This window comes from Sinohyriopsis cumingii, unplaced genomic scaffold (genome assembly GCF_028554795.1).
Source record: "Sinohyriopsis cumingii isolate HCF-2022 unplaced genomic scaffold, ASM2855479v2 utg002682l, whole genome shotgun sequence".
NCBI lineage: Eukaryota > Metazoa > Mollusca > Bivalvia > Unionida > Unionidae > Sinohyriopsis > Sinohyriopsis cumingii.
The window spans coordinates 325883-350051 of NW_028316270.1; the positions used below are offsets into that span (position 1 = coordinate 325883).

General features: G+C 33.7%; 1 protein-coding gene across 1 annotated transcript in view; it reads left to right on the forward strand.

Annotated features, from left to right (window-relative positions):
- Positions 1–24169, forward strand: part of LOC149770123 (uncharacterized) — a 66141-nt gene that overhangs the window by 21770 nt on the left and 20202 nt on the right. Inside the window, exons 4-11 of the mRNA XM_089949356.1 lie at positions 2861–2899; positions 3735–3842; positions 5741–5869; positions 7256–7315; positions 13500–13637; positions 14033–14050; positions 15013–15042; positions 15601–15672. Of these exons, the coding sequence (XP_089805482.1) occupies positions 2861–2899; positions 3735–3842; positions 5741–5869; positions 7256–7315; positions 13500–13637; positions 14033–14050; positions 15013–15042; positions 15601–15672 (594 nt within the window). The remainder of the gene's footprint in view (positions 1–2860; positions 2900–3734; positions 3843–5740; positions 5870–7255; positions 7316–13499; positions 13638–14032; positions 14051–15012; positions 15043–15600; positions 15673–24169) is intronic.

The window sequence follows — 24169 nt, forward strand, 5'->3', positions numbered from 1 at the left end:
ATAATACAATAATATCCAAGAGGTAACATCCACAAATAGTATCCAATCGACAGTATCCATCAGATAGTATCCAATCGACAGTAGTCAGCAGATAATATCCACTCGACAGTATCCAACATATAATATCCAATCGACAGCATCCATCAGATAATATCCAATCGACAGTATCCAACAACTAGCATCTAATCGACAATATCCAGCAGATAATATCCAATCGACAGTATCCAGCAGATAATATCCAACCGACAGCATCCATCAGATAATATCCAATCAACATTATCCAACAATTAGTATCTAATCGACAATATCCAACAGATAATATCCAATCGACAGTATCCAGCAGATAATATCCAATCGACAGTATCCACAACTAGTATCTAATCGACAGTATCCAGCAGATAATATCCAATCGGCAGCATCCATCAGATAATATCCAGTCGACAGTAGCCAGAAGATAATATCCAATCGACAGTATCCAGCAGATAATATCCAATCGACAGTATCCAGCAGATAATATCCACTCGACAGTATCCATCAGATAATATCCACTCGACAGTATCCATCAGATAATATCCACTCGACAGTATCCAACAACTAGTATTTAATCGACAATATCCAGCAGATATATCCAATCGACAGTATCCATCAGATAATATCCAACCGACAGTTTCTAGTAGATAATATCCAATCGACAGTATCCATCAGGTAATATCCACTCGACTGTTTCCAGCAGATAATATCCAATCGACAGCATCCATCAGATAATATCCAGTCGACAGTATCCAGCAGATAATATCCACTCGACAGTATCCATCAGATAATATCCACTCGACAGTATCCAACAACTAGTATTTAATCGACACTATCCAGCAGATATATCCAATCGACAGTATCCAACAGATCATATCCAATCGACAGTTTCCAGTAGATAATATCCAATCGACAGTATCCATCAGATAATATCCACTCGACAGTATCCAGCAGATAATATCCACTCGACAGTGTCCAGCAGATAATATCCAATCGACAGTATCCAGCAGATAATATTCAACAAATAATATATAGAAAGCAATGTCTAGAAGATAATATCCAACAGATGATACCAAAGTATAATATCTAATAAATAATATGCATCAAATAATAATCAGACAGTAATGTCTAATTGATAACATACAGAACATATGATCAAAAAGATAATATCTATCAGACAATTTCTGTTGTAATAGATAATTTGTAGTAGATAATACCCGGCATATCATATTTTGAACATGATATCCAAGAGATAATATATCAAACACATTTTGCAGCAGATAATATCCAAAATAATATCCAGAAGATATCTAGCAGATAATAGCCAGCAGATAATATTCAGACGCTAATATTTAGCAAATAATATCCAAAAGTAATATATCATGCAGAAAATATTTCGCAAGTAATAAATACAAATGATATTCCGAAGAGAATATTTACCAAATAATAAATACAGATGATATCTAAAAGATAATATTTAGCAAGTAATAAAATACAGATGATATCCGAAAGAAATATATCATGCAGAAAATGTTTAGTAAATAATAAATACAGATGATATCCAGAAGATAATATTTAGCAAGTAATAAATACAGATGATATCCAGAAGATAATATTTAGCAAATAATAAATACAGATGATATCCAGAAGATAATATTTAGCAAGTAATAAATACAGATGATATCCAGAAGATAATATTTAGCAAGTAATAAATACAGATGATATCCAGAAGATAATATTTAGCAAATAATAAATATAGATGATATTTGAAAGAAATTTATCGTGCAGATGATATACAAAAAAGAAACATACCATGCAGATAATATATACAGATGATATCCAGAAGATACTATTCAAAAGATAATGTCCAGAATATATATTTGGAATATTAGATCAATGTCAAGATAATTAACTTTTTTGGCGTCGACCAAAACTATCTAATTATTTGTATAATCTTTTTTTAGAACATTTCTGTGAATGCACTAAGATTAGGTATAACTTTACTTCTTTGTGATCTTTGATGTCCGTGTACTTAATTCTTTGATCTATTTCATAATTTCTGATTTTTAGACTGCAAGCAATGACGAAATTAGACAAATATCTGTATTTATACATACATACATACATACATACATACATACATACATACATACATACATACATGCATGCATGCATGCATACAGACATAAACATACACATACGCAACTACATACCTGCATGCATGCATACATGCACACACATACATACATACATACATACATATGCACGCACGCACGCATTTTATTGTATTATCGTGTGTATGTGTGCTACGAGGGGGATAGGGAAAATATTGGATTACCGGCCCTTGGGTTATGATGCTTATTAAATTATATTTATCCAATGGTCTTGATCGCAATCTTGGATGGCGTTTGTATTATTCTGTTTCTGGATGCATTGACAAATACTGTTGATATGTTTCAAATGTTCTCGGTGAATGGTGCAACAACGATTCCATAAGATATTTAAAAACTTCTATTGGCTGCGAAGTGGACAACTGGACTAAAGATAATAATAATAATAATAATAATAATAATAATAATAATAATATCAGGACCTGCAAAGAAGCCGGTATACTAAAACTGAAATAATGCTTATCTCCAGTACATACATGTAAGGTTTTATAAGTAGAAAACTATCATTTCTCGACTTAAAGAAAAACAAATGGAATTGTAAGAGAAATAAAGACAGAATTTATGTTTTAGCATCGTGTATGCGATCAGTCACATTATTGTACAAGAGTACTTCATATGGTCCAATCAGCGTTTTATTTACTCTTCTTTCCTTTTTGCAGACGGATTTATATACACGACTACAACGCTTGCTCCAGAAAGTAGGTACATTCTGTACATATGTATACTGCTAACTGTCAGAGAACATTTGAGTATATTCAAAGGATTCTATTTTACATTTATTTCATTACGGTCAACGTGAGACTTAAATCGTTATATTTTCATGACCTTGTCAAACTGTTGAATGTAACTGTATACACTGAAGTTGAAGAAGAAAAAAAACCAACACAACCCCAAACAATAATCTGCAGTCTTTATGTGACCCTCTTTGAGGAAAAAATTGCAGTCTTTACGTGGCGCTCTTTGAGGAAAATATTGCTGTCTTTACGTGACGCTCTTTGAGGAAAATATTGCAGTGTTTACGTGGCGCTCATCAAAGAAAATACTGCAGTCATGACGTCACCATCTTTGAGGAAAATATTTCAGTCTTTACGTGGCCTTCTCTGAGGAAGATGTTTCAGTCTTTACGCGGCCCTCTTTGAGGAAGATAGTGCAGTCTTTACGTGGCCCTCTTTGAGAAAAATATTAAATTTTAAGAATCAATTCGTAGAATATATAAAATAAAACGTTTTGCGCAACATGTAGAAAGTTTACAAAATATTTTTCTCTCTCAAAAGTTCTGATATAAGCAAGAGGTTGGTTGTATGTTTAACCGCACAACAGACATTGTAGCTGATATCATACTCCGGCAAGTAAATGGTCATTGGCCACGTATACGCCATAGTTACCGTTTGGAGATGATCGTACGGTGGTTAATCGAACCCGCACAATTCTGGTCATGAATCCAGGGCCGTGACCAATGAGTTACCGCGGTTAATGTAAGTAATGGCTCATACATGACATAGGTTTTTGAATAATTTCAATTTTGATTCTCAGAATGTGTGGACAAGTTGGAGTGTCGTAGATACGGGAACACTGCTTGCAGCGAACAGTTCAAAGAATGGTCACACGATAATTGCCCCTCGTACTGTGGCTATTGCCAAGGTAAATTAAAACTTAATTATTAATTTGAGTGACTCCTATTTGCTTTAACAGCATAGTCGTATAAAAACCTAGCATTCTTTAAAATCGGCAGTGAGAAAATATCTGCTGAATTGATGAGTTAATATATGTATATATAGGTACATGTCCAAAGCCGGATGAGAGACAGAGACAGAGGGACATTGATAGAGAGACGTGTAGACAGACATGCAAACAGAATTTCTATTTCTAAAGCGGAATTGAATTTGTAAAACTTCGTTTGTTGCTTTTTCACAGAAAAGTCATTCATAAACTTAATGGTGAGAGTATCGCTTTGTCGCTTTTAATTACGAGATAGGGACTAAGTATTTGTGATTTGGCGATACTCTAAACAGGGTCATTTCTCACTTTAAATATTCGTCAGCCGTTTGGCGAACTTGTTTTGTGGGTGTCTAACATCATCGAAACCAAAGTGTAACCGAACACGAGGTCATGATCTTTGTTCCTGCTCTTCAAGATGTCTTACGTATACATGACCATGTTCAGTGTTCAAGGACTCTAGGTCAGAATGGTTAGAGCACCAAAACACGCTTCGTCACAAGCTTACTGATGTTAGAAATGGTTCTAATTAATTGTTTCATTTGCACTCAGCTTTTCTTACACTGATTATGTATAATTTCAGTTTCGATATAGATCGATTTTATAATTTTTGGCCGATTAAATTTCCATGCTTACTTTTCTCTACATTAAATAATTTATATAAGTTTGTGTATTATAACGTGCTAACCCAGCGTAGACTATAGTGTGAATCTATGCGATTATTTTTAAGATCGACCTCATTAAATCGTCTGTTCTATGAAGTTTCCGCAGGACGGTTGTTTCTATTCGGTGGTTTTACTTTTCCAGACAACCGCTTGTCTTTGACCGACTTGATTCTTTATCACTTTGAAAACGAAATACCTCTTGTACAAATTTTGGTGTATGAAACGTGTTAGAATTAACTGCAAAAAGGTTTCGCCCATGCTTTCTCCAGACAGTAATCTAATACAATATATCTAGCTTCAGCCCAACTTAGATGCACAGTTTATACAATATTAGGAGTGATTTGGGCCCTCATCTTAACCGCATTTATGTGAGTGTAGTCAAAGAATACCTACGTTAACAACGCAAGACTGGTCACTCTTTTATGTTATCCGAAAATATCTGCTATGCTCGAGTCAATAATTAATACTTGATTAAAATGCCCTGTGTAAATATATTCGCACACTTACATTTTTGGAAAGATAAATAACCAATCTATTTCATGTTTTAAAGATTTTAATTAATAATTCATGTAATTTTTTTTTAAATAATTAATTTTTTAGTTATATTGCAACATTTAGTCGATTTGTTTGAACAGGCTTAATGAAAACTTAAATAGCGACAAATGCAATTAACAATATACGACAAATATATCAATTATACAGCATTTACTAACACTGTTTGTCATTAGTAATAATGTATATTCATGCAAAACTGAAACCAATAATCAAGGCATAAACGACATAATCATGTACTAAATTAACTCAAGGTTATAACTGCTTTATAAATCGAAACCACCTTCAAACACGCTTCGTCAGAGAGAAAAGCATGTTATAATTTTTTTCTGACAAGATGTCACACAACCGGTGCAAACATTCTTATACATGTATGCTTTGACCAGTAATGAATATTCTCTATTCTCTTTGCGATGTTATATCTCACTTTGTTCCGAATGTCCAAGACCAATTCCTACGCAAATAAGTTCTGCCCGAACTCTCGCGTCTAAAGAATGTCGAAATAATTACGTTTTCAAGCAAACAGAGTGCGTGAATGTTATCTTTAAGTGTCCTACATTCATACCAGATCAAATTATATGGAAACAATATTTGTTTAATTTCCAGGCATACCCACACCGCCTCCAGCTTGCGTGGACAAGATTCCAAACTGTCAAGGCTACGAGAAAACCGTATGCACGAGCCCCACGTACCAACAGTGGGCCGAGGACAACTGTCGAAACTACTGTGGTTTTTGTATGTTGTCTTTGTTTACCATGGTATTTGGTATTTTCTCGTCATTACCCAACTTATTATAATTATTATTGTTCAAACTGTATACTTCGATTATTTCTCTCACGATAATGTAAGCACACGTACGTGTCTGGAGTTGATAGATTTGGACCAGTGTGAGTAAAAAATTAGAAGAATGTGTTTTCAAAGGTTATGGTGTTATTAGATACCTTTCTTTCATATCTTAGCCATAAGCCATTCTGAATGAATATACATGGCAAGAGACGTAAATATCAATATTTTACATGTCGATAACTTGTACCGTGTACATAAAAATTGCACAATTTAATATATATATATATATATATATATATATATATATATATATATATATATATATATATATATATATATATATATATATATACATCAGTGTGAAGGCAGATTTATTAAAGCCCAGTGCCGCTGTTTGTCATAAATTTAACCATTCTTTCAGATTCTTTCAGTCTAACTAGAGTTTAGAGCTAGTAAATGGTTTGTTAAAAAAAGCTATCTGACATAAACTATTTTTTGAAATAATCAAGATGATAGGTTTAAACGAAGTTCAGATCTTCCGTTTAGAATTAAGAGGTTCCACCCCTTAATTCAGTTAACGAAGTCGCTTGTAATTCCGATCTTTTTCTGGAGTGCTCCAAAAGAAGTGATTAATCTAATAATAACAACATTTGCATGCTGGGCACAAACTGGTTCATGAGGGAACGAAGATAGACAGGCCCGTATTTTTAAAGCGGGTCTGGAAAATTTGTTTAGAAACAACAACAACAACAACAACAACAACAACAAAAAAAAAGGGTACAAATTGCTGATCTGCTAGGTCGTTGGAATATATACACTGAACTTGACCTGAAGGCAATCCGACATATGGTGGTGTTAGCTTCTCATCAAATCTTGTGGGGCCAGCTTTCTCCTCAGATCGTTTCACCCAGGGATGTCGCCGATCAACATCGGACTATTTCGTATACATGTTAATAAATGGCAGGGTTTCACAGTTCGAGGGAGAAATTACACGGCTCAGAATGTGACGAAACGTCCATATTTTCTGGTTTTAGTGGAACCAAGCGATGTTTAAGACCAACATCTTTCAAGATTCAGTATTATTTAGATGATTTGGCATGTACGACTCTTCGCAAGTAACGTGGCATTTGGGCTTTAAGGTACCGAAACTTTTAACTTCTTTGGAAAATGTTCTCCGTGATTATTCGATAACAATTTATCAAAAAAGAGGCTGGAAAAGCAAACTAGTGCATAAATAACCCAGAGTAAGGTATTCCAATTTTATTTCGATATTTCTTACATTCAAGAACTATTTCTTGTACGCGTATGAATAATATACGTAAATATATTGCTTAGGTACAGTCCAGCCAGTGATATCCTTTGCCGCTACTCCTCCGATGCCAGGCAGAAGAGATGGTGAGTGTTAACGTTGTTTCAAGCTTTCAGACACATCATGGCTGTTATACCGACTGCATTTACATGCCTATTCATCAAGATACGAGTACTTATCCCCATTCAACCTGGTCCAACACTTCCATTCTTAGAAAAAGGGCGGTCACTCTGACATTTAATTCATTTTGCTGAAATACAGGTTCAGCGCCTTTTGAAGCAGACTTTAAATTCCGTTTTAAAAGTACGGATTTTAAATTAAAAAATTCATTAGCTTCAAGTTATTTTTTTTATTTTTTTACTGCAAATGTGTCGAGGAAAAAAAAGTTACGTGTACATGAAATCAGTTGACGATGTACCATGGATATTTACACCCATTGTGAGTTTATTGTACAATTCACTCGACTTTTCCCCTGTACTTATCTCAGTAAAAAGATTCTGTAAAGGACAATCATCTTTTCCTCGGGTGGACATTTTTGTATCATTATATGACTCAGCTTTCTCGTTTCGTCTTTCGCATATTCGAAATTTTGGTACCCCACGACTAGGCCGTGATTCAGGTTGAGCTGTATTCTACGGATGAATGCTACCAATTGTTATTTAATAACGTCAGACGTTTTCCAGTCTATAGTAGAGTTGATCTACATTACACTGAGAGAGAGAGAGAGAGAGACAGAGACAGAGAGACAGAGAGTTCTAAATTGATAAAGCGAATAAAATGAAATGGTAGGCATTGAAAAATGCTTGTATTTATCGTGCCTGGTTATATGCGACTACTAAAAGACAACATTAAACTGCAAACAACAGAGGAGAATTAACGTAGATATAAACCCTTCATAACCATTCTTCCACAGATGAACTTCAGAAATTACAAGTATGGTCGTCCGTATTCAGGTTTATATTTTGGCATTATTTTCAGGAATAAAATCTACCAAACTGCTGAATATGGTATTTTTTTTATAAAAAGTTTGGAAAATTGCCATATCGGTCTGTAAATCTAATAAGATTCTTTCAATATGGTTTACAATATAAGATTCTTTCAGTATGGTTTACAGTATAAGGTTCTTTAATTATATATACAATGTGTGAACACAACTATCAGGAATGTAGATGGAACCGTTAAAGTGCTATGTTCATAAAACGGATTCGCCAGGTTTTCAAAAAAGGTTAAAGTCGAAAATGCTTAAAAGTGTTTAAAAATAGGAAAAAGGACACAAAAATCCCGAAATCTACTCAGGTCATCTAATAATAATAATAATAATAATAATAACTTATGTATAGAAGGTGACTCATTAGTCAAGAGGCTATTCTCCCTTGAGGTCCTCTTAAAGAGAGTATAACAGTGCGCATTATATGAAATATAGCAATAATTATTGTTTATTTTAACATGTTTTGTATTAAAATAATAAATTCCATTATATATTAGAAATACATACATGCTCATGATATCTGTTCTTAAATACAGTAATATTTTCAGCAGATTTTACATGTAGTGGAAGCTTGTTCGACAGAACTGTACCAGAGTATTTGAAGCTCTTTTTAAATTATTCTGTTCTTGGTTTTGGTTCTAAAAGGTTTCTACATGCGCATAGTCAAATAGCGTTTCTACCAAATTTTGTTACTGTAGGCTAAAAAGTTTTTGAAGTATATTGCATAAATTAATTTGGAATGGAGGAAACCGCCATCCTTGTATAAACGAATGCGATTCTGCAAGGAATCTTTTGTGAAAATCGAATCTCTAAACCTAATTTGAACAGAAAAGATTCATAGAATACACAGATAGACAATCAAGTTATGTACCTCCAGAAGTATAGTTTTTATCGTCACGAGATACATGCGACAGAATGGAACCAATTCTTTTGATTTCCCAGAGCAGACAGTATTCATTAGTAGGCATGATGCCCCAGTGCTAGACATCACTATAAACTGTCACACTTCAGACACCGTAGCGAAATGACTGAAAAATTGTTAACGCTACGTTAAAAATCCAAATCACACACATAAACAGTAACAAGAAATTTTTTAAAAAGTTAAATAATTTATTTCCCTAGAATAACAACGTAAAAATGAAATAAAGAACTTACGGTTTTAAGAATCAAATCCAAAAATAATCCAAGAATAATCCAATAATTAAAAATTAGAAGACCTAGTAATAAAATGTTCTAATGAATTTGAGTTCGAGTCCCGACAAAAATCCAAAATGGAAGGAGATCACGCATGTTGTAGTAAGTATAGTACAGATGAGTCAACAGATCCTTGTTGAACCACAGAAAATAATATTCCAGTTTTGAATTCCAAATAAAATTTCAATAAATGTCTATGTCCAAGAATTCTGTATGAGCATTTAAATATTCCCAGGGAAAAAAATGAATAATTCCATAAAATAGAATTTCAACTCAAATTGGTTACAAAAAAACAAACCCGCACCCCACCCCCCACCCCCTTTGACGTCTAAGTGTTTTAAAACCCAACTGAACTATTTTCTCAAAACATCACTATTAAATCTGACTACTGCGCAATTCCGGTAAAACCAGAATTTCGAAATAACAACGCAGAGGCTATTTACATGTCTAAAGTCACGTATTCCCAGTACAGCCTCGATTTCACTCTTTAAATCCCACACTCAGAATGAATAATAAAAAAAAGAGGTTGTTAACTTTAACTCTACTAATTCTTAATCAAGGTCAGGAACTAGGTTAACATTTGATACAAAGTTCTAATATTAGGTTTTCGAAAAACAGAACTGAATTTCTGGAAATATAAAATCCAGTAAATAAAATTACATTACAATATCATGTAATGGAATAAAAAATTAAAACTAACAAACAAACAATCAAATTAAATTAAATAGGGCATTTGAGAAAAAATTAAGGTTACTCACCCGTAAGCCGTAACGTCAGAGATCACTATTGTCCGAATACATTACCACTAGCATAATACATTAACACACAACATAACTATTTGGACAAAGTCTATAGAGTGAACGTGCTAAGAAATTGAACAATGAGTCATAGCGTATAATACAGACATTTTTTGAGGCTGCAACCGCCATAAACAGAAATACAGCAAACAGGGCTTGCTGCATTTCTGGCAGCCACAAAAAGTTGGTGGGGCAAAGAACAAAAATGTCCAGTATCAAGGAAAAGAAAATATCGATGTTGATCAAAATAAACCGATGAATTCTGAAGTGCCGGGCCAGTAGAGCACTCTCATACTCCCCGGTAGTTGGATATATCCAGCATGTATGGATGATTGGAAAGAAACTAACTTTATAAAGGATGCGCGTACTTCTTGAATGCGCTGTAGGTCTTCCGGAGCCGTTAGAGTACCCTTATACGCTCTGGCGGTCGAAAAGGCAGGTAGACATATATTAGTACGGATCGAGTGAATGATATCCCTGCAAAGCACGGTCGATGGGCAGTGCTCTAGGTCTGTGTAACCCATGAGACCTGAAAAAAAGAAAGTAGCACACACGGCAGAATGGCGATCTTAGAAAAAGTAACTGAAGTGTTACAAAGCTGAGACCATTATGCCTAACCTGATGTATTTTTTAAATGCATCTGATCTCCAACGGCCAAATTCCCTTCACTGTTTGTCACTGAAACTTTGTCTAGCCGCCTCAGTGGTGGCCCCAATTCTGAAACTATGGGTCTTAAAATGGTTAAGTTAAAGGCACAAAAGCAAAGTACTCTTCGACGTTCTGTACTAAATTTTACTCTGGAAACTGGTTGCACATTTTGGTTCATAAAAATTAGTCCTGGGGTATTACCCCTGAGGGTTAGGTATGCTTGTAAATGAGCTATCGGATATGTCGCAGGATTTTGTTGGGCAGCAACATGCAATATATATGGTTGTCCCGAGCCGTGTTTGAAGTGTCGAAAAGTGATTGTAAGACGCTTGTGGAAAACAGTGTCTTGAGATCATTGTATAAAATTATCATTCTGATGTGCATTTGTTTGCACTGTAGTCTGTCATATTCTGAGAAAGGCATGGAAAGCCAGTGTAAACATGGTCGAATACATGGTACGCCTGAAATAGTCTGAGATGGTATGCATTACATAAACATGGTCGAATACATGGTACGCCTGAAATGGTGTGAGATGGTATGCATTACATAAACATGGTCGAATACATGGTACGCCTGAAATGGTCTGAGATGGTATGCATTACATAAACATGGTCGAATACATGGTACGCCTGAAATAGTCTGAGATGGTATGCATTACATAAACATGGTCGAATACATGGTACGCCTGAAATGGTCTGAGATTGTATGCATCATGGAATCTGTTAGCTTATCTAGTGCAACTTTGTCAATTGGCAAACGAACATCATGAGATTTACTTTTGTAAATAGTTTGAATGAGGTTTTGAATAAGGAAAGAGGAAGAAGGGTCTGCGAAGCCATTAAGTATGTGCACATATCCAACTGCAGAAACAAAAGTGGATATCGAATATGCTGCATATTTCTTGTTGATTAATTGCGTTATGAAAAGGGCCAAATTGGTTATTGAAAGATAACTCAGTCAAGGTATCTGATGTGAACTCTTTATATAGCGTCCAAGCCCGCTTATATATGGAGTGTGTAGCTGGGTGTAGGATGTTTAAAAGCAAATGGTCAAGCAAGGTTGGAAAAAAATGTGATGAGGGTGTGAGTCCGCATAGGGAACCATGGCGTGGAAACTCGAAACTTGTTGGCTAGAAAGGGCATGGGCGAGTCTGTTACGTATACCTGGTATATGTTTTGCCCTGAACACGATATTTAATGTAAGCCAAGAGAGTACAACTTTGCGAATGAAATGCATGTTTTTTTTGTGTCTTTAGAGGACTGCTTCTCTATGATTTCAAGACTAAGGCTTGATTGTCAGTGTGGAAATGTATACATTTATTGGATTAGTGTTCCCCTGGGCAAAACGACTACGCAAGCAAAGTTAAGAGTACCTATGATGGATTACAACTCCTTGAGAGTAATTTTATTTCGAGACAGATATAAATGTTTGAGTTTATTACATTTTTCTAGTTTGTACGCGGGAAGGCGCACCTCCATTCTCACGAAATCCAATTCGTATCCTAGGTACGTGATGGTTTTTGACGGGGCAAATGTTTTATCTGCAGCCATAGGAACGCCAATGTCGGCTCATACAGTCAGGAAGCGATCAAGCTTATACTCGCATTGGACATGAGTTGCATCTAGTATATAAAAAAAATCGTCCAAAATATGTGTCATGTGTGTTATAGATAACTTTGTGTTCGCTATCCATTGAAAAGAATTGCTAAAGGTCTCAAATATCTGGAAACTGGAACTACAACCCACTGGTGAGCATTTGTCAAAATAGTGCCTGTTCCTCCATAAAAAGCCAAACAATGGTATTGCAATAGGACAAATAGGACGAATGCGGAAAGCATTTGATATGTCTGTTTTTTGCAATAAAACACACCCCCCCCCACCCAGCTGTTTTATACATGTGATACGATTATCAATGCCTTCGTCATGTACTGCTGATTGTTGGGTTGGAATTTCATCGCTAACCGAAACGCCCGGTGAGAAAGAAAGGTGATGAATTAGTCTGAAAGACCCAGGAATTTTCTTTACGACTATACCCAGGGGCGAAATGTGTAAATAGGGAAATGGTTTTGTATGAAAAGGCCCGGCAAAGCGACCGGCTGCCAATTCTTTCTGTATCTTTTCTTCAGTAATTTGGGCATTAGTTTGAGCTGATTTCAGATTATTACATACGTGCGTTTGCAATGTCCCCTTAAACCCCACATAGAAACCATTTTGAAAACCTAAACGCAGGTATTCCTTTGTGGCAGGATCGAAATCGTGGAGCCAATATAGCAAGCAGGTTAATTCAGACCCGGGTAGGCAAAGGATCAGAACCATTTGACGACAGTTTCTTGTTGTTCGGGTTAGTGTTTCGAGGTTGTTCTGATCGTTGGAAACGAAAAAGCTGGTTGTTAGGTCGATGCGGTTGCTGGCTGTATTGTGCAAGTACCTTAAAGGGCTGAGAAATTGGTTTGGACAACTGAACAAACCTGCTGATTTATCGGTATGATATCACATTCCATGTTCAATTAATTTAGTTCGATTTATATTTACATCATTAAGCTATAATACAATTTTTATATTCCCCTGATTGTATTGTATCTTTGCCTGTTATACAAGATTTATCAGCATAATGAATTATGTAGCTTTACGTTCCACATTATAGAACAAAGAGCCCCTTCAAAGAAGCGACAATTTTCCGCCAGTCATCATCACAATGGCGTTCAAGTGCACCCCTGCTGGGATCAGAACACCAGTCAAGTCCAGACAGATGACCCCAACTGCCTAACTACAGCTCCATCTAGTAATAAAAGCTACAACAACAACTACTACTACTACTATTATTATTATTGCTACTACTACTACTACTATTACTATTACTACTACTACCATAACCACTACTGTTGCTACCACAAAGTCGTGTACATTTGCTTTACAGAAGAATAACATATAAAGGAAAGGCGAGGAAAGGTGTCATAAGAAACGAAATAGTTTTAAAGATAACCAAAATGTTCCTTAATACATTCGATTCAGATAAATTTCAGCAATGAATCATCTAAACGCACATAAATGTTCAGTATAAAAAAAATCGAACCGATACGCTATATCACACGAACACAAAAACTTTTTAACAATTGTGTACGAAATAAATCGCCTTTCTTCAACGACGATAAAATTTTCAATATTCTGATGTTTCAGTCGATGTGCCGCCTGCAGGTGAGTATCACCCTGCATCTGTGTGTGTGTGTGTGTGTGTGTGTGTGTGTTTGTGTGTGCGTGCATGTGTGTGTGTGTGTGTTTGTGTGTGTGAGAGAGAGACAGACAGACAGACATAGTTTTAATTAATGTCTTACCACCTTGTCCTGTTACCATATGCCTTCTATTCTTAGCATTTTGTTTTAAGGATTTTGCATGGTGTTTATGCCAAAAACAATTTTTGTTTTTATGTGTGACATTCAGTCCTGTACAATATCTCAAACTTATACATATAGCATCATGTCCCACCCAGCCATATTATCATGACACCACGTCGACCAGTCCTAACACTAACCTCTTAATGCTGAGCGCCTAGCGAGGCAGCTGTTAGTACCATTTATAATAGTTTTTGGTATGACTCGACCGGGGTTCGATCCGGCGATCTTCCTTATCTGAGACGGACGCTCTAACCACTAGGCCGCCGGAGCGGTTCGGTCGTTGCAAGAGAGAGAGAGAGAGAGAGAGAGAGAGAGAGATTTCCTAGGTCGACGTGTGGGTGTGTCAGTTACGCACGGATGCCCATATCACAGACTCTTTAACATGTTTTTTTGGGTAATGTGTGCATGGTCGAGATGGTACAGGGGTAGGTGGTTACAGACAAATCGATGAGTGCCGCTTACCGGCGGACCAGGGTTCGAATCTCCGTGGAACACAAGTTAAAATGCTCTAACCTGCATGATAATGTTATATATATATATATATATATTAAATGGCCTGTAAGTATATGTTCTCTTGGTCAATACACACACACACACACACACACACACACACACACACACACACACATATATCGTCAATACACTGCTGTTTTCGATGAATATATGGATCATTAACATTGAGATACTTTATACCTTTTTTAAAGAGTAAATTAGCTTGAAAGCGTTCATAGTAGCTACTTTCAAAATATGTCGTTTTTTTTCCAGTAACAACTGGTGCAAGTGGCACAACTGCAGGTAAATATCTACTTGTGCATTTAAAGATAGGACAATAATGTTCATGTATATAGACGTAAAGAGAAAACTACATAAGACAGCCAAAATATGCAATACTGCGGACGGGGAAAACAATAATAAAAATCATTAGCATTTTATAAAAAGTGGGGGAAAAAAAATTTGCTATATAAAATATTTCTTAGATCAACGACTGGGACCCCTCTTTGAATCTTTTGTATTTCAAGGACATATGCTAAAGATTAACTGTTCAGTGATAACTAAAGCAAACGAGGCATAAACAAACAAATAAAAACCAATGTGAGGTTTTGGAGAAGACAAAAACAACAACTGAAAATAGTCCTAATCTGTGATAAAAGTATAGATGCAATAGTACTTTGATAATGAATCTGTGATAAAAGTATCTATGCAATAGTACTGTGATAATGAATCTGTGATACAAGTATCGATGCAATAGTACTGTGATAATGAATCTGTGATAAAAGTAACGATGCAGTAGTACTGTGTTAATGAATCTGTGATAAAAAAAGATAATCAAATGTAACTGTATGCTGCTTTCAGCGTTCCCAGGATCAGAATTTGATCCACACCCCACTCCTCCCAAGGACTGGGACTATAAGGACACCGTTACAGGTAAGACGTTTATTCCATTGGATTGTAAATGACAGAAACTTAAGAGAATCATAAACAGGTAAACAAATTAAATCATAGAAAAAGAGGTTATCTTGTTTGAGACAGTGTACTCATTTGAGCTTTAACTAGCTTAATAAATAAATATTGTAGGTTTTCCAAGGTTATAACTATGCACAAATCAAAACTGAAGAAAGAACAATGAAAGTAAAACATCGGTCGGACGTAGAGCAAACAATCTGTAATAGAAGTATATACTTATATATATAGCAACAACAGGAATCCCTGTCCGTTTTGTTTTTAAATTTTATATTAAAAATATTATATAAATGCACGAATTAAGTGCTACAGAAGCATTTATGGATTTTTTGGGCACGTTTTTTTTTGTACATGTGTATTTGTTCATGAAGCTTATTTACGTATTCTCCATGCGTTTATCCATCACAGGTCTTGTCTTAAATATGTAAATCATCTCAACATTTTCTTAAGGCTGCTTTGAAATCTTTAGTTGAATTGCAATAAAGTGCCTGAAGGACAATATACCTATGGCTTTTTTAAAAAAAAATATAAATTTGCTCCTTTTCCGCATTTGCCAAAAATTAAGATAAATTAAGTTTGAGCATGACTATTTTCTGCTTTGCTTAGCTTTGTAACGTATTCCGCCGGTTTTTAAACGTATCTTCTTGTGTTGAATAATAGCATATATGCCTTCATTGCCTAAAGAGTTGATCTTCTATACTAGTATTGTGTTTGCCTCCCCATGCTCATCTGTACTTAGGTTCCTTACTTTTTATTGACTTCATCCTGCCATTAGCTGTTGAACGTTGATAAGATCTACTTCCGTATTATATCCAAGTAGTAAGTAGAAAGCAAGAACACTACTAGCGAATTGTCGTTTGGATATAATTACTAGATTAGCTTGAAGTGCCACCGAAATATTTTTATTTTGCTCTAAAACTTTTTATTGAAATTTAATTGAAAATGAAAAAAAAAATCTGTCTGTGCGCATATTTCATAAGCCCTTGGTAAAGATGGAAATATTAATTGAAGTGTAATTATCCTTTAAACTGAATGCAAACATAGTGTTATCCTTTAAACTGAATGCAAACATAGTGTTATCCTTTAAACTGAATGCAAACATAGTGTTATCATTTAACTGAATGCAAACATAGTGTTATCCTTCAAACCGAATGCAAACAGTGTTATCATTTAACTGAATGCAAACACAGTGTTATCCTTTAGACTGAATACAAACATAGCATTATCCTTCAAACTGAATGCAAACATAGTGTTATCATTTTAACTGAATGCAAACATAGTATTATCCTTTAGACTGAATACAAACATAGTGTTATCCTTCAAACTGAATGCAAACATAGTGTTATCATTTAAACTGAATGCAAACAGTGTTATCGTTTAACTGAATCCAAACATAGTGTTATCATTAAACTGAATGCAAAAATAGTGTTATCATTTAAATTGAATGCAAACATAGTGTTATCCTTTAAACTGAATGCAAACATAGTGTTATCATTTAAACTGAATGCAAACATAGTGTTATCATTTAAACTGAATGCAAACATAGTGTTATCCTTTAAACTGAATGCAAACATAGTGTTATCCTTCAAACTGAATGCAAACATAGTGTTATCATTTAACTGAATGCAAATATAGTGTTATCCTTTAGACTGAATACAAACATAGTGTTATCCTTCAAACTGAATGCAAACATAGTGTTATCATTTAAACTGAATGCAAACAGTGTTATCGTTTAACTGAATCCAAACATAGTGTTATCATTAAACTGAATGCAAAAATAGTGTTATCATTTAAACTGAATGCAAACATAGTGTTATCCTTTAAACTGAATGCAAACATAGTGTTATCATTTAAACTGAATGCAAACATAGTGTTATCATTTAAACTGAATGCAAACATAGTGTTATCCTTTAAACTGAATGCAAACATAGTGTTATCCTTTAGACTGAATACTAACATAGTGTTATCTTTCAAACTGAATGCAACCATAGTGTTATCATTTAAACTGAATGCAAACAGTGTTATCGTTTAACTGAATCCAAACATAGTGTTATCATTAAACTGAATGCAAAAATAGTGTTATCATTTAAACTGAATGCAAACATAGTGTTATCCTTTAAACTGAATGCAAACATAGTGTTATCATTTAAACTGAATGCAAACATAGTGTTATCATTTAACTGAATGCAAACATTGTGTCATCATTAAACTGAATGCAAAAATAGTGTTATCATTTAAACTGAATGCAAACATTGTGTTATCATTAAACTGAATGCAAAAATAGTGTTACCATTTAAACTGAATCCAAACATAGTGTTGTCATTAAACTGAATGCAAAAATAGTGTTATCATTTAAACTGAATGCAAACATAGTGTTATCCTTTAAACTGAATGCAAACATAGTATTATCCTTTAGAATGAATACAAACATAGTGTTATCCTTCAAACTGAATGCAAACATAGTGTTATCATTTAAACTGAATGCAAACATAGTGTTATCATTTAACTGAATGCAAACATTGTGTCATCATTAAACTGAATGCAAAAATAGTGTTATCATTTAAACTGAATGCAAACATTGTGTTATCATTAAACTGAATGCAAAAATAGTGTTACCATTTAAACTGAATCCAAACATAGTGTTGTCATTAAACTGAATGCAAAAATAGTGTTATCATTTAAACTGAATGCAAACATAGTGTTATCATTTAAACTGAATGCAAACATAGTGTTATCCCTTAAACTGAATGCAAACATAGTATTATCCTTTAGACTGAATACAAACATAGTGTTATCCTTCAAACTGAATGCAAACATAGTGTTATCATTTAAACTGAATGCAAACAGTGTTATCGTTTAACTGAATCCAAACATAGTGTTATCATTAAACTGAATGCAAAAATAGTGTTATCATTTAAACTGATTGCAAACATAGTGTTATCCTTTAAACTGAATGCAAACATAGTGTTATCATTTAAACTGAATGCAAACATAGTGTTATCATTTAACTGAATGCAAACATTGTGTCATCATTAAACTGAATGCAAAAATAGTGTTATCATTTAAACTGAATGCAAACATAGTGTTATCATTTAAACTGAATGCAAACAGTGTTATCGTTTAACTGAATCCAAACATAGTGTTATCATTAAACTGAATGCAAAAATAGTGTTATCATTTAAACTGAATGCAAACATAGTGTTATCCTTTAAACTGAATGCAAACATAGTGTTATCATTTAAACTGAATGCAAACATAGTGTTATCATTTAAACTGAATGCAAACATAGTGTTATCCTTTAAACTGAATGCAAACATAGTGTTATCCTTTAGACTGAATACTAACATAGTGTTATCTTTCAAACTGAATGCAACCATAGTGTTATCATTTAAACTGAATGCAAACAGTGTTATCGTTTAACTGAATCCAAACATAGTGTTATCATTAAACTGAATGCAAAAATAGTGTTATCATTTAAACTGAATGCAAACATAGTGTTATCCTTTAAACTGAATGCAAACATAGTGTTATCATTTAAACTGAATGCAAACATAGTGTTATCATTTAAACTGAATGCAAACATAGTGTTATCCTTTAAACTGAATGCAAACATAGTGTTATCCTTTAGACTGAATACTAACATAGTGTTATCTTTCAAACTGAATGCAACCATAGTGTTATCATTTAAACTGAATGCAAACAGTGTTATCGTTTAACTGAATCCAAACATAGTGTTATCATTAAACTGAATGCAAAAATAGTGTTATCATTTAAACTGAATGCAAACATAGTGTTATCCTTTAAACTGAATGCAAACATAGTGTTATCATTTAAACTGAATGCAAACATAGTGTTATCATTTAACTGAATGCAAACATTGTGTCATCATTAAACTGAATGCAAAAATAGTGTTATCATTTAAACTGAATGCAAACATTGTGTTATCATTAAACTGAATGCAAAAATAGTGTTACCATTTAAACTGAATCCAAACATAGTGTTGTCATTAAACTGAATGCAAAAATAGTGTTATCATTTAAACTGAATGCAAACATAGTGTTATCATTTAAACTGAATGCAAACATAGTGTTATCCTTTAAACTGAATGCAAACATAGTATTATCCTTTAGAATGAATACAAACATAGTGTTATCCTTCAAACTGAATGCAAACATAGTGTTATCATTTAAACTGAATGCAAACATAGTGTTATCATTTAACTGAATGCAAACATTGTGTCATCATTAAACTGAATGCAAAAATAGTGTTATCATTTAAACTGAATGCAAACATTGTGTTATCATTAAACTGAATGCAAAAATAGTGTTACCATTTAAACTGAATCCAAACATAGTGTTGTCATTAAACTGAATGCAAAAATAGTGTTATCATTTAAACTGAATGCAAACATAGTGTTATCATTTAAACTGAATGCAAACATAGTGTTATCCCTTAAACTGAATGCAAACATAGTATTATCCTTTAGACTGAATACAAACATAGTGTTATCCTTCAAACTGAATGCAAACATAGTGTTATCATTTAAACTGAATGCAAACAGTGTTATCGTTTAACTGAATCCAAACATAGTGTTATCATTAAACTGAATGCAAAAATAGTGTTATCATTTAAACTGATTGCAAACATAGTGTTATCCTTTAAACTGAATGCAAACATAGTGTTATCATTTAAACTGAATGCAAACATAGTGTTATCATTTAACTGAATGCAAACATTGTGTCATCATTAAACTGAATGCAAAAATAGTGTTATCATTTAAACTGAATGCAAACATAGTGTTATCATTTAAACTGAATGCAAACAGTGTTATCGTTTAACTGAATCCAAACATAGTGTTATCATTAAACTGAATGCAAAAATAGTGTTATCATTTAAACTGAATGCAAACATAGTGTTATCCTTTAAACTGAATGCAAACATAGTGTTATCATTTAAACTGAATGCAAACATAGTGTTATCATTTAAACTGAATGCAAACATAGTGTTATCCTTTAAACTGAATGCAAACATAGTGTTATCTTTCAAACTGAATGCAACCATAGTGTTATCATTTAAACTGAATGCAAACAGTGTTATCGTTTAACTGAATCCAAACATAGTGTTATCATTAAACTGAATGCAAAAATAGTGTTATCATTTAAACTGAATGCAAACATAGTGTTATCCTTTAAACTGAATGCAAACATAGTGTTATCATTTAAACTGAATGCAAACATAGTGTTATCATTTAACTGAATGCAAACATTGTGTCATCATTAAACTGAATGCAAAAATAGTGTTATCATTTAAACTGAATGCAAACATTGTGTTATCATTAAACTGAATGCAAAAATAGTGTTACCATTTAAACTGAATCCAAACATAGTGTTGTCATTAAACTGAATGCAAAAATAGTGTTATCATTTAAACTGAATGCAAACATAGTGTTATCATTTAAACTGAATGCAAACATAGTGTTATCCTTTAAACTGAATGCAAACATAGTATTATCCTTTAGAATGAATACAAACATAGTGTTATCCTTCAAACTGAATGCAAACATAGTGTTATCATTTAAACTGAATGCAAACATAGTGTTATCATTTAACTGAATGCAAACATTGTGTCATCATTAAACTGAATGCAAAAATAGTGTTATCATTTAAACTGAATGCAAACATTGTGTTATCATTAAACTGAATGCAAAAATAGTGTTACCATTTAAACTGAATCCAAACATAGTGTTGTCATTAAACTGAATGCAAAAATAGTGTTATCATTTAAACTGAATGCAAACATAGTGTTATCATTTAAACTGAATGCAAACATAGTGTTATCCCTTAAACTGAATGCAAACATAGTATTATCCTTTAGACTGAATACAAACATAGTGTTATCCTTCAAACTGAATGCAAACATAGTGTTATCATTTAAACTGAATGCAAACAGTGTTATCGTTTAACTGAATCCAAACATAGTGTTATCATTAAACTGAATGCAAAAATAGTGTTATCATTTAAACTGATTGCAAACATAGTGTTATCCTTTAAACTGAATGCAAACATAGTGTTATCATTTAAACTGAATGCAAACATAGTGTTATCATTTAACTGAATGCAAACATTGTGTCATCATTAAACTGAATGCAAAAATAGTGTTATCATTTAAACTGAATGCAAACATAGTGTTATCATTAAACTGAATGCAAAAATAGTGTTACCATTTAAACTGAATCCAAACATAGTGTTGTCATTAAACTGAATGCAAAAATAGTGTTATCATTTAAACTGAATGCAAACATAGTGTTATCATTTAAACTGAATGCAAACATAGTGTTATCCTTTAAACTGAATGCAAACATAGTGTTATCCTTTAAACTGAATATTAACATAGTGTTATCATTTAACTGAATGCAAACATAGTGTTATATTTTAAACTGAATGCAAACATACTGTTATCATTAAACTGAATGCAAAAATAGTGTTATCATTTAAACTGAATGCAAACATAGTATTATTATTTAAACTACTCCAAAATATTTATCCAACGGTTGAACGTGTAGATTCCACGAGATGATACACTTTTCTTACCTTTGAAAAGCACGTTGTTGGTTCTTTTAGTTTACATCTGTATACACATACTCGATACTGCATCAATAAAATACATATATTTAATGATGCAGATTTTGAACACAAACCTATCTAGCTTGAAAAAAAATTATTTCCAAAGATTTAACCTTCGTAATGAACCATTGCTTAAAGAGCAGCATTTCTTCAATCACTGCCTTAGACTTGAAACATTGAACGTGTATGCGCTGTTTGGTGTTGATTCATTGTTTTAACCGCCTTGGATACAAAAGATGACCAAGATGCTAAACAACTGACTCGGTAATAGCAATGGTGTCAAGATTGTCGCTTGCGACGTAATGCAAAAGATGGTCAATAAGCAGACCATTGGCTTTATATTTGTAAATTATGGCGCTGGTGTTCGCTAGTTATTTAACTCCATTTATACTGTTTCGAGCCTGTTATTTTAGTCCAATATAGAGAAATTATAATTTGTCAAAAGATATCACAATAAATCTTTAAATGCAAGGTTAAGACTACTATTTTTGAGATTCATCTGAAATCAAAATATTTAACCTGCAAACTAATTGGTCTGAAACCCGGGACTGCTTTTCTTATTGCAATAACAAGCTTGCATTCTTGATGCTATGCTAACAAACGACTTGCTTACTTGTTGGCTTATCGGTGACAGCGAACATGGCCACGACTTTAGGGCAGAGTGAAAAGACGGTAATAAAGCTTCCTGTGGCATCAGCATCAGGATCTACATCGTTGATCAAAACAACCCCATGTAGAAGTTAAAATATGATTTTAATTTACCAATAATAGATGTTCTAGGTAATACGTGAGATAAAGCAAGTTACAACTGGATTTCCATGACTAAATGCCTCGAATTAGGTAAACTGTAACATACGAGGAAAGATCTATTCCAACCCATCCAAAACTATGCCATAGAACCCATGGAAATGAATAATCTATTTATCCACTTCTTCAACTTGGTGGAAAATCAGTTAACATTTTCAGGAGATGACGAGTTAGATTGCTGGAGCAATGAATCACGCCAGTCATACATACGTGACATGTAAAATTAATTAACTTACAGAGGAATACGACTTGTAAGTTATGTCAGCCAGACCATTGCTGAAGAGCTTTTGTTTGCTCGATACCGTATGAAGTGGCTTAGCAAGACTTCATAGTGTTCCTGCACTATTTAAATTCTTTATTTATTCCTTTCATGTTCTACATTTCTTGTAAAATATCCAGTGCATTGGTCATATATTTAGTTCAATCAATACTATTTTACATATGTTAGACATTTACTTGGACACAACGTATTTTATGTTGCATTTTCCGGAAATATTTGCACCTAGTTGAAAAAATGTATTACCACAAATGACATTTACGGAACAGATCCAATCATATACGTTTGCACTGTCAACCTACGCCGCAAAGTCCAAGAGGCTGAACTCGGAAAGCATACATTCTGTTTAGGCTTTGATGCTTCTTTCAGTTGAATGTAAGTAACATTCTTCACCGGTTAGCTAATTTCCAGGAAAATCAGAGATAACATTTTGGTGATTTTCTGAGGGACCAGCATATTATGAACCATAATGTTATCCAACATTTGTTGATTGGGTCAATTAATGTATGTATACCTTGAATCAACGTAACGGCATTCCTGCACAAGGGTTGTGGTATAGTCATATAAACAGGGTTTTACAACAGCGCTGAAATTAGAGAAACTCAAACTTCCGGGTCTCCATTTGCATACGCCACTGTAAAGTTATATAGAAGAAAGGTAGCTGGCTTAAAATATCTACCAGCTGTATCGAATAGGTGTGTTATGTTAATTACGATAGCTTTTATTAACAACACCAACTGCATTTCTGGACACA